Source organism: Aotus nancymaae, unplaced genomic scaffold (assembly GCF_030222135.1).
Source record: "Aotus nancymaae isolate 86718 unplaced genomic scaffold, 86718_ANA_hifiasm-v0.15.2.pri h1tg000039l, whole genome shotgun sequence".
Taxonomy (NCBI): Eukaryota; Metazoa; Chordata; class Mammalia; order Primates; family Aotidae; genus Aotus; species Aotus nancymaae.
In genome coordinates, this window is record NW_026988453.1 from 9,777,065 (window position 1) to 9,789,432 (window position 12,368).

The window sequence follows — 12,368 nt, forward strand, 5'->3', positions numbered from 1 at the left end:
GACTGTTGTAGGGGAATCAGACAAAGCTCAGCTTCTATTCTGGATCCCAGCTAAGTCTAAAAGACGAAAGTCGTCTGGTACGGTTACTGGGATCAAATGCTCATAAACGGAGGCAGTGTCAACAAACGGGTTTGTTACCATCGCGTTCTCCTGTAACTCACCAACCCCCGGAGGGCCGTCCCGCGGTGGGAAAGCCTAAAACAATACACACGTTTTCATTCATTTAAAACTCATCTTGAAGCCGGAGGAACTTCAGGACGCAACGTGCTACTTAAGGGACCGCGGACCGTGAGGGGAGGGCAGCCCTTCTGAGACAGAAATCGCGGGTTGTTACTTTCGCCCCTTCTCCGCGGGACCCTTCTCTCAGTCCGCAGCTCCCGCCAGGGAATCCGAGCCGCCTAGGCCGCGGGCTCCTCGCCTCCCAGGCCGCGAGCTCCTCGCCTCCCGCCTCCGGCGCCAGGGCTAGCGCCGGCTAGGACCCCGCGTGGCCTGCACCGGCCACGGGCCCCGCCCCCGCCACGCGCCCCGCCCCCGCCACGGGCCCCGCCCCCGTGCGTCCGCGCGCAGCCTCACAAAGACGTTTCTCGGGGCGTTCCGCAGTTGCTAGGCGACCAGACCGCGCCCTCTCCCGCCCCTATAACTGCGTCTCCCCACTACCCGGCCCCGACCAGTCGGTATCGAAAGCGTGCGGAGCTGCAGTTTCTGGCCGAGAGTTCCCGTGGGACCGTCCGCCGCTGAGGCAGCCGTCCCGGCGTAGGTGGCGTGGCCGTCTGGACCCTCCAGCTGGAGGGTCCCGAACTAGCCGATGGGAGGCACAGCTCGCTGGCCTGGGCGGAAGGATGCGGGGCCGCCTGGGACCGGGCTCCCGCCCCAGCAGCGAAGGTAACGGCGCCGCGGGGTAACGGGCTGGGGGCGCCACAGAGAGCGGCTGGCGCTGGCAGGCGAAGCTTGGGGCCGGAGAGGAGGTAGAGTGAGCCCTTAGCAGGAGGGACGAGTGCAGGGGTCTGACCACCTCCCCAGGACCACCCCCATCTCGTCTCCATCAGGGCCTCCTCCCCCCCACTTCCGACTCACCGGGTGCGGGGGAGGGGGCTAGAGCAGAGTTAGAGCAAGAAGAGTTTCCACCCCTGGATTACCTCTGAAACCCTAGATCGCGGATTATGGTAAGGAGCTCCGAAAATCTAGGACTTTTTGTGGGGCTTTTTAGCAAACCGGTAGAGCCCGGGAGCGGTACCTTGGAAAGAAGCCCTGTTGCTTAGAGCGGATAACCGAGAGCTGAACTCTTGGGGCTTTGCTGTGAGGGGTGCAGTCTGGCTTCCGGTGTGCAGGTTATGGACTGTGCTGGGTACAGCATTCTCCAGATCCTATTTTGAGAGATTCCCCACCTGGCGTTGTATTTTACACCTAAATGGAGAGAAGAGATCTCTGCTATCCGCTTTATTTGCATACAGACTCTTTTTAATTTCCTCAGGCTGTTAGTCACTAGGCAATCTTGCAGATTTTCTTTTTCTTTATAAATGTGGACACCTGTCCTGGTTTGTTTTATCAGGCTTATGGCAAAGGGTCAGTCACATCCAGAATATTCGGTTTCTGTCGGTGAAGCAGTTCCCTGTTAAAAATATAGATATAGTCTGTCAGAATGTGAGCATGTTTTTTAAAAGAGCGTTCCAAAAATATCTGTAGCGGTTTTTTTTTCCCTTTGTATTTTTATAACACATCTATAAAGAAAACTCTAGAACGAATTTCACAAAACAGCTTTTAAAGGTGACCAAGATTTTCCAGGATATTTTAAAAGACATTTAAAAAATTATTCCTCTGCAACATCGTCACTGTTGTATTCATGGTGTATCATGTAAAATGATACACTAAAATGCTGATGTATCTGGGAAATCCGTGTTCTTCGTAGCAGATGAAATACATTATTCAGGGCCATCTTGTGGATTAAATAAATCTTCTCGTCTTTTGTGTTTCCTTACGGTGGTGGAGCCACAGTATTAAAGAACGAGAAGTGATGCTTAATCATTTAGAATTTTACCTCCACTATTCACCAGAAAATGAAGTGGAAAGAGAAGTAAATTCAATACATTTTATAATTTAGAGCATCCTTTTCGTGTTTGCTGTGGTACTTACTGTATTTTTCTACAAGTTAGGTAGATGTAAGTAGGTAAGTAAGTAAATGAATAAAGAGAAGACAGGCTGAAAAGGGCCTTTTATTTCTTGCCTGTAAGACCCAGAAGTGTGTAGACTGGAGCTAGTCTTCCCATTAACATGGGGAAGACAGACTCAGAGGAGAAGGTAGCTCAGCCAGTGTTAGAGCTGAGATTAGAATCCAAGTCACTGACTTGTAAAAACAATTACCTCTGTTAGTTTTCTCTGGTCTGTTTTTTTCTCTATGAGCTTCAGATTCAAACTAGCCTTTATTTTCAAGTAGTACGTTATTATGAGATCCTTCTGTCCTTATTGTTTTTAACAACATTCAGAAAGACTTGTCTCAACTATTTTAAAATATAAACCTAGAAATGTTGTCCTTAAAAAACAAAAGTTGGATTTCCTCTGTTCCTCTGCCAAATACCCCAGTTGTTTGTATTCAATGCCAAAATGTAGTGCAGACATTTATTTCTATTATTGTTCCTTGTAGCAGATTTGAAGCAGTTAAGATGCAGGATGTTTTGGAAAGACAAATTTGTATTCTTCAGTTACTGACAGATTTTATCTGTAATCCTTTCAATTAGGTTGGGGGATGTTGTCTATGATACCGTCATGGTAATAGATGAAACCAAATGCCCACCCTGTTCAAATGTACTCTGTAATCCTGAACCGCCTCCACCCAGAAGACTAAATGTAAGTAAAAGAAGTAAGTCTTTGTACATGAATTGTTTTGAAAAGAAGGAAGTGCTACTTAATGCTCAAGGTACTCTTATGTTTCACTGACAACCAGACTGTTTCTTTTTGATTTCTCTTGACTTTGGAATGACAATGTCTGTGGTCCAAATTTAACTTTTCAGAATGGTTTTGATTTGGAACCCACCCTTTTATTTCCATCTCCATTGGGATAAATATATAGCACTAGGAAAAAAATAGTATGCTACTTAAATGTAGATAATGCTTATTTTTGTATTGGATGATATACACCTGGTATTACAAAGGCTCCTTTTAACAAAATAAGAAACAGAAAACATCTCGGAATTCATAGATCTGCAGGGGTTTTTCCCCCTGCGAGATGGAAATGCAGTCCTCGTTCATTAGTGTGCTAAAGAGAACCAAACCATTCATAGATAGATCATAAATAAAACAGTTTGGTTTTTGATGCATCATTTTGGGGGCTGCAGACAACTTAGCTTTTTTTTTTTTTTTTCCCTAACTTAAGATGAAATTAATTCACGTTCCCTCAGCATGCATAGAGTAGTAGGCAGAGCAGGGTTTGGCTAGCTTCCATAACAAGGAGAGGCTATCCTATGACTTTAAATTTGCTGCATATGTCATCAGATGAACAAACTGAATAATTGAATTGACTCATTTGTAATATTTCTTCTTCTTCTTCTTCTTTTTTTTTTTTTTTTTGAGATGGGGTCTTGCTCTGTTGCCCAGGCCGGAGTGCAGAGGTGCAATCTTGGCTCACTGCAACCTCCACCTCCTGGGCTCAAGCAATTCTTCAGCCTCAGCCTCCTGCCGCCATACCTGGCTAATTTTTTTTTTTTCCTGTTTTCAACAATTTTTGCTTAAAAACTACCTTTTTCACACCTTTTTTTTTTTTTCCCAAGATGGAGTCTTACTCTTTCACCGAGGCTGGAGTGCAGTGGCATCATCTCGGCTCATTGCAATCTCTGTCTCCCAGGTTCAAGCAGTTCTCCTGCCTCAGCCTCCCAGGTAGCTGGGGTTACAGGCACCTGCCACCACGCCCAGCTTATTTTTGTATTTTTAGTAGAGACAGGGTTTCACCATGTTGGTCAGGCTGGTCTCGAACTCTTGACCTCAGGTGATCCACCTCCCTCGGCCTCCCAAAGCACTGGGATTACAGGCATGAGCCACTATGTCCGGCTCTTTCCCCACTTTGAACACTAATAATATACAAAGTGAAGCTAAAAATATTGTAAAGGCTGATAACCCTATTTTTCATCCCCTTTCTGGAGTGCAGTGGGGTTTCTTTCCATTCTTTGCAAGTTTATTTCTTTAATACGTCAAAATGTCTAAGAACTTCAGAACCATGTACACCTTATGCTGACCGTCAGATTGCTTGCTTACTTACTGCCAATTGGCTCACCTCTGTAGGAAACTATTTGCAATTGGATTGAAGTGTTAGCATCTGACTTTCAGTCATTTTAACTTTGACTCAGAGTTAGCCATTGCTATTTACCTTCCAGTAGGTCACTTATATTGTATGTTTCAGGATCAAAATGAATGGTGTTCAGAATAACACTTCTGTGGGGAAGCAAGAAGACTTTAGATTCTAACTCAATGATGTCTTTACTCTTCTTTTTTAATTTTTTTTTTTTTTGAGACAGAGTCTTGCCCTCTCACCCAGGCTTACACATATGCCATTTTTTTATTTGTAGAAGAGCATGTTCGCTTGACTTTGGACATGGACAATAGGTTTCTTACTATGACGGTGACGAGACTCCACCTGGTCTCCCGGATTATGAATGAGAACATACCATGTTTAGTTTTCCATTTCAGAGTTACTTCTCTTAGAATAATGGTCTCCAGTTCTATCCAGGTTGCTGTCAATGCCATTATTTCATTCCTTTTATGGCTAAGTCGTATTCCATGGTATATATATACCATAATTTATCTACTCCTTGACTGATGGGCGTTTGGGGAAATATTTAGTGTTTTGAAACAGTTAGACTTTAATATGTGTGAACACTTTAGAGTTTTCTAGAATAATGGAAGGAAGGTTTTAGTTACAGCATATCAGACTTGTTATGTAATTGATTCAGGCCAGTATTTGGGTTATTTGTAGGAAAGAAAAGAAAGTTAAGAAGAGAACCCCTCCCTGTGTAGAAAAATTATCTCCCATAATTCTCCAGTTTCACTGGAGAGGATGATATTGATAGCGTACTACACTGAAGTAGCATACTCTGTTCTGGAAGGCATGCTTCAAGAGAGACATAAAGTGCAGCCTGTGTTGAGAATGTGAACAGGAGAGTGAGAGAGCCTGACATGTTGGGTGAGGTAAGGAGGATGTAGTGCGGAACCTACAGGATGGTGGTGGTAGGGACAGCACGGCCCCTTTTAGGTATCCACAGGGCTCCTACTTGAAATTTGGACACTTCTGTGTAGTTCCGAAAGGCAAAGTCAAACTTATTTTGTGAGGAGAGAAATTTAGGCTTACTTTAAGGAAAAACCATGAATCATGGACTCCAATCATGGCATATTTAATATTATTGTAATAGTTCTGTGGAAATTACATTTCTGATGTATCTGTTCTTATTAATGTTGTGTACTTGAGACGTTCTTATTATCACAAACAGAAATGAAGGGTTCCAGAGCCAGTGCAGCCTCACACATAGGCAGAATAGGGGAAATTCCCAGGAACAGACCCTGTACCACAAATACCTTTCCTAGCAGTTTGCCACTGGTGACTGCGGTTCCTAGAGAGGCATTCCTTTCGGTTAGGGCATTGATGTTCTGTTGAAGTTCAACTATCCATGGAGAGGTAACACAGTAAATTGTATAGCGGGTGGAAAGCATGTTTTATGTGGAGAGAAAGTGGGTGAGGCAATTCCATGTACCCTAAGTGAAGGCCTATTGTGGGTGTCGTCATTAAGCAAAAGGCATAGTTAGTGCTAGACGCTTGATAGAGGGAGATCAGACTAGAGAAATGGAGGAAGCCACCAGAGAGAGAAGAGAGAAAGGGGAAGAGGAAGGGTGTATAGGAATTTAAACTTTAATGTATTGAGAATTTTGCCAAAATGTAATCAGTGTCTTTTAAATATTTTATGATTGGTGAAATTAGAATTATTAATTAGAATTTGATCCACACAACATCCTGCAAGTAGGTATTATTATCCACATCTTACAGATAAAGAAACTGAGGCTCAGGAAGGCAACAGGGACCTACAGCTTTTCTTTCTTTTCTTTTCTTTTCTTTTTTTTTTTTTTTTTTAAGATGGAGTCTTGTTCTGTCTCCCAGGATGGAGTGCAGTGGCGTAATCTCATTCAATGCAACCTCTGCCTCCCGGGTTCAAGTGATTTTCCTTCCTCAGCCTCCCAAGTAGCTGGGATTACAGGCACGTGCCACCATGCCTGGCTAATTTTTGTATTTTTAGCAGAGACAGGGTTTCACTATGTTGGCCAATCTGGTCTTAAATTCCCGACCTCAGGTGATCCGCCCACCTTGGCCTCTCAAAGTGTTGGGATTACAGGCATGAGCCACCACACCCAGCTGGACCTACAGCGTTAAGTAGTGTAGGCAGGACCCCAACCCAGGCCTTCTGACTTCTTGTTTCTTCAGGATGTGTTTCAAAGACTTAGGCAGTAAATATTTAGATGTATTAAAGTTAGTAACGATTTTAAGGAAAACTAGCCAAGATGCATGCAGATGTTTGTTTTATTATGTAAATCTAATTAAAACCAAACAATTAAAATATTTTCCTAGTTTCCACCAAATTTATTTCCTAATAGATTGCAGGCTGGAGTGCAGTGGTGCGATCTCAACTCACTGCAACCTCCACCTCATGGGTTGAAGTGATTTTCCCATCTCAGCTTCCCAAGTAGCTGGTACTACAGATGCGTACCGCTATACCTGGCTAATTTTGGTATTTTTATTAGAGATGGGGTTTTGCCATGTTGGCCTTGCTGGTCTTGAACTCCTGATCTCAAGTGATCCACCCACCTCGGCCTTCCAAAGTGCTGGGATTACAGGAGTAAGCCACCACGGCCGGCCAATATGTGGATTCTATATGCAGGCCTGTTTATTTTCTTGACCAGTGAGAATTTTCTACTTTGGTATCAGAGAGACTGTATCTGGCCCCTTTATTTTAAAACTAAATGCCAGGCTATGGCTGCATTTGAACTGGCTCTTTGACTTTGTTTAAGATCATATAATACATCATGTAACTGTAAGTGTTCTATAAATATCTAAATTGATCAAATTACTTTTAAAAAGGAGCAAGCAGGACTTTTGTAACTGAATTACGGGGGCTGTTTGAGGTATGCCTATACTTAAATTTTTGTCATTTATGGTTTTTTTTTTTTTTTTTGAGATGAAGTCTCGTTCTGTCACCCAGGCTGGAGTGCAATGGTGCTATGTCAGCTTACTGCAACCTTCACTTCCTGGATTCAATTGATTCTCCTGCTTCAGCCTCCCAAGTAGCTGAGATTACAGGCCTGCACCACCATGGCTGGCTAATTTTTGTGTTTTTAGTAGAGACGGAGTATCACCATGTTGGCCAGGGTGGTCTCAGCTCCTGATCTCATGATCCTCCCACCTCACCTTCCCAAAGTTCTGGGATTACAGGTGTGAGCCACCGCGCCCGGCCGAAGCTCCTGAGTAGCTGGGATTACAGGCGTGAGCCACTGCACCCAGCCTCATTTATGTTTTTAATATTGTTTTTTGTTATTTATTTTTGATAATTTATAAATATAATTTTTGTTTTGCTTAGGTTATGTTAGAATTTCTAGTTTTTAAAGGTTTGGCCACTTTTTAGCTTACATTTTTAGAGATTATAACTGTAGCCCAGAGCTTCTCCAGAATTATCTGTTCCTCATACTATAGGCTCTCTAAAATTATCAGACAGACAAAGGACATTTTTCAGGGTCCATTGAGAAAAATAGTTGTTCTTTTAAGTATCCTAGACTTCCTTTTATTTTTGACAACAGATTTAACATTTTTATCTTTCCAGCCCCTTCTTAATATTTTTCACTTGTTTCTTTTTCTTTTCTTTTCTTTCTTTCTTTTTTTTTTTTTTTTTTTTTTTTGAGACAGTCTGTCACTTTGTTGCCCAGGCTGGAATGCAGTGGCCTGATCTTGGCTCACTATAGCCTCCACCTTCCAGATTCAAGCTATTCTCCTGCCTCAGCCTCCCGAGTAGCTGGGATTACAGGCGTGCATCACCACATCTGGCTTTTTTTTTTTTTGTATTTTTTAGTAGAGGTGGGGTTTTGCCATGTTGGCTAGGCTGGTCTCAAACTTCCAAACTGCTAGGATTACAGGCATGAGCCCCATGTTTAACCAAATTTTTTATTTTTTATTTTATTTATTTTTTGAGATGGAGTGTCTCTCTGTCGCCCAGGCTGGAGTGCAGTGGCATGATTTTGGCTCACTGCAACCTCCACTTCCCGGATTCAAATGATTCTCATGCCTCAGCCGCCCAAGTAGCTGGGATTACAGGCGTGCATCATCATGCCTGGCTAATATTTTTATTTTATATTAATTTTTATAATTTAATATTTTTATATTTTAGAGACAAGGTTTCATCATGTTGGCCAGACCAGTATTGAACTCCTAACCGCAGGTGATCCACCTGCTTCGGCCTCCCAGAGTGCTGGGATTATAGGTGTGAGACACCAAACCCGGCCAAAAAACTGTATTTTGTAACATGTACAATATGATGTTTTGATATACATAGTAAAATGGTTACTCCAGTCAAGCCAATGAAACATACCTGTCATGTCACGTAGTTTCCCTTTTTTCTTAATGCTAATTTTACTTAGGTGTTTGGTTGTTTTTGTCCTTCTTTTCCTCCGTCTTATTTCAAAAAACCTTGTTTCAATTCAAAGAATCTTAATTCAGAGGAGTAAGTAGAGCTTTTTTCTGTGGGTCATTGTCCCTTCCAGGAAAAGGCTGTGCAAAACTCAGTGCAAGGAGTAGTATTCCTTTATCAAAGAGGCTCTTGCTGGGGAAGAGTTTTATAAGAAGCACCCCAGGGACCTTGGACCCACTGTTATCAGGTACTCGAAGAATTGGTCCATGATCTCAAGAGTTCTCCCTAACTTAGAGCTTTTGTGATTCAATGAACTGAGTTAAAAGGCTGCAGTAATTTATATGGGGGCCTGGGAGTAGATGATTGAGCACTTTGTTGATTATAGTGAGCATTCAGCTCTGCTACTCTACAGGTGCTGAGCTATGTCAATGGGAAGGACCCTGGAATAGGAGCCAGAAGACCTAGGTTCAAATTCTGCTTCTGTCACTTGGTAGTACCTTCTTGTTTACACTTCAGTATGCATTATTTTGATCATGCTACATGCCCTTAAGATTTGGGAAGATACTTGAAGCAATTAGTGAACAGTGTAAGACAGTGCGTGTGTTATACATAAGCTTGCTACCAAATTATGGGGAGCAAGCTGGAGAAGCTGCAGTTGGATGTGCAGTTAATTAGGATGGTCTCGAAGCAGTTCTAAGTGGAAGAGAGAGGAACTGAATCGGGCTTTGAAGGAATGTAGAAGTTGAGGGGATGAGGGGGTGGAAGGATTCTCAGTACAAGGACACATCTGTAAGAAGGAACCTGGCATGTTGGGGGCGTGGGAAGACCATCTTGTCTTGAACAAAGCAAGGCATGTATGGGGATTAGGGTTGGCTGCAATATTCAGGGAGTCTGAAAATTAATATAACACAAGTTGCTAGAGACTCTTGATTTTCTTGTCTCCTTTTTGAGTCATCTTAACTTTAAAATAAACATGACTGGACATGTTTTGTTGTTATTCAGTCGGAGGAGGGAGGATTATTCCATCTCTCTAATGTTTTAATGACTTGAACATTGGATTCATTTTCTCTTTCATAGATGACCACTGAGCAGTTTACAAGAGATCATACTCAGCACTGTTTGGATGGAGGTGAGATGAAGGTCGAACAGCTGTTTCAAGAATTTGGCAACAGAAAATCCAATGCTATTCAGTCAGGTGGCATCAGTGACTCTAAAAAATGCTCTCCTACAGTTTCTCAGGGTAAAAGTTCAGATAGCTTGAATACAGTAAAACCCAGCAGTTCATCCAAGGCACCCAAAGTGGTGCCTCTGACTCCAGAACAAGCCCTGAAGCAATATAAACACCACCTTACTGCCTATGAGAAGCTGGAAATCACTAATTATCCAGAAATTTACTTTGTAGGTCCAAATGCCAAAAAAAGACAGGGAGTTATTGGTGGTCCTAATAATGGGGGTTATGACGATGCAGATGGGGCCTATATCCATGTTCCTGGAGACCATCTAGCTTATCGATATGAGGTGCTGAAGATTGTTGGCAAGGGGAGCTTTGGGCAGGTGGCCCGGGTGTATGATCACAAACTCCAACAGTATGTGGCCCTAAAAATGGTGCGCAGCGAGAAGCGCTTTCATCGCCAAGCAGCCGAGGAGATCCGGATTTTGGAGCATCTTAAAAAACAGGATAAAACTGGTAGTATGAACGTTATCCACATGCTGGAAAGTTTCACATTCCGAAACCATGTTTGCATGACCTTTGAACTGCTGAGCATGGACCTTTATGAGCTGATGAAAAAAAACAAGTTTCAGGGTTTTAGCGTCCAGGTAGTACGCAAGTTTGCTCAGTCCATCTTGCAGTCCTTGGATGCCCTCTACAAAAATAAGATTATTCACTGTGATCTAAAGCCAGAAAATATTCTCCTGAAACACCGTGGGCACAGTTCGATTAAGGTCATTGACTTTGGGTCCAGCTGTTTCAAGTACCAGAAGCTTTACACATATATCCAGTCTCGGTTCTACAGAGCTCCAGAAATCATCTTAGGAAGCCACTACAGCACCCCTATTGACATGTGGAGTTTTGGCTGCATCCTTGCAGAACTTTTAACAGGACAGCCTCTCTTCCCTGGAGAGGATGAAGGAGACCAGTTGGCCTGCATGATGGAGCTTCTAGGGATGCCACCACCAAAACTTCTGGAGCAATCCAAACGTGCCAAGTACTTTATTAACTCCAAGGGTATACCTCGCTACTGCTCCATGACTACTCAGGCAGATGGGAGGGTTGTGCTTGTGGGGGGTTGCTCACGTAGGGGTAAAAAGCGGGGTCCCCCAGGCAGCAAAGACTGGGGGACAGCACTGAAAGGATGTGATGACTACTTGTTTATAGAGTTTTTGAAAAGGTGTCTTCACTGGGACCCCTCTGCCCGCCTGACCCCAGCTCAAGCGTTAAGACACCCTTGGATTAGCAAGTCTGTTCCCAGACCTCTCACCACCATAGACAAGGTGTCAGGGAAACGTGTAGTTAATCCTACAAGTCCTTTCCAGGGATTGGGTTCTAAGCTGCCTCCAGTTGTTGTAATAGCCAATAAGCTTAAAGCTAACTTAATGTCAGAAACCAGTGGTAGTATACCCCTATGCAGTGTATGGCCAAAGCTGATTACCTAGCAGACAGAGATATACCCAGAGATGCATATGTTTGTATTTTTATGATCTTGCAAACCTGCAAATGGAAAAGAATGCAATCCCATTGGTGGCTATGTTTTTGTTGGACTATATTTTTTTTTAACAAGACAATACATTTTTATATGACTATAAAATAATCCTTCAAGGGCTAATTACCTAACCAGCTTGTATTGGCCATCTGGAATATGTATTAAATGACTTGTTATAGATCAATGCATCTTTGTTATTATTGTCAGATAGATTTCAACTGATATACTATTGGTTTAAATCTCTTTCTCTCAGTATAGAAGGTGTATCAAAAAATGTATCCTAACTACTCACTTCTAGTGTCCCCTGGCGTCTGTTCTGGTGGGGTAATTTGGGATGTGGTAGTAGTTGTGAATAACAGCCAATGCTAGGTCCCTTGCCCCAGTAGGCCATCCTCTAGGGTCATTCTAAGTGAAAGAGCTCAGAGCAGACTGTGGGGTGGGGGAGCACCAGGAAGCTGTTGGTGACCTGGACAATTGGTGTCACTGTTTTTCAGTGACTCATTCCTCTTCCCTTCAATTCTCTGATGTTTGGTGTTATTATTTTGTTACTATTTTGCCTCTGATTTGTTTCCTAGTCACTCAAGGCATTTTACAGATGTCTTACCACTTTACCAAATAACCCTGTAAGGTGCTGATTTAAAAACTGAGTCATATGCATCCCTTCTTCTTCCCTCTCCCATGCCCAAGGAAGATAAAACAGCTTCTCTGCCCCAGTTGACCCAGAATGGTAAAGATAGAGAATCAGCATGAAAGCTGCAGTTCCCCAGCTTTGTGGTACTCCACGGACCAGCCTCCTTGCTGCATTTTCATAGAGTCTCTTCCTTATAAAAGTAATCACTCTCAGGTAAAGCTTACTATGGTTCAAAAATGCTTCTTCTACATTTTTCTCCTTTCTTTACAGCTACCTGCCACCTTAATGTGCCACATTTTTTTCCCACTTTCACTTTAAGTTTAACGCGATTCCCTAGATCTGAGTGAACTTCAGTTAGAAGAAGAAAACTCTAAACATCCAGAAACTGGT

At 42.9% G+C, this 12,368-nt stretch overlaps 1 protein-coding gene across 1 annotated transcript; it reads left to right on the top strand.

The window, feature by feature from the left end:
• The first annotated feature begins 695 nt into the window (after nt 1-695).
• On the top strand, nt 696-11,531 carry DYRK3 (dual specificity tyrosine phosphorylation regulated kinase 3). Its single transcript, XM_012459293.2, has 3 exons — nt 696-882; nt 2,733-2,841; nt 9,723-11,531. Exons 1-3 carry the CDS (start codon nt 806-808, stop codon nt 11,298-11,300), a joined length of 1,764 nt encoding a protein of 587 aa, XP_012314716.2. The 5' UTR covers nt 696-805; the 3' UTR covers nt 11,301-11,531.
• Nucleotides 11,532-12,368: the final 837 nt, after the last annotated feature.

What these genes read in the sequence shown, in the direction of transcription:
- DYRK3 (XM_012459293.2), top strand. Translation starts at nt 806, where the DNA reads ATGGGAGGCACAGCTCGCTGGCCTGGGCGGAAGGATGCGGGGCCGCCT. An exon ending in CTCCCGCCCCAGCAGCGAAG is followed by an intron (nt 883 to 2,732) that starts GTAACGGCGCCG and finishes CCTTTCAATTAG; the next exon opens with GTTGGGGGATGTTGTCTATG. An exon ending in CTCCACCCAGAAGACTAAAT is followed by an intron (nt 2,842 to 9,722) that starts GTAAGTAAAAGA and finishes TCTCTTTCATAG; the next exon opens with ATGACCACTGAGCAGTTTAC.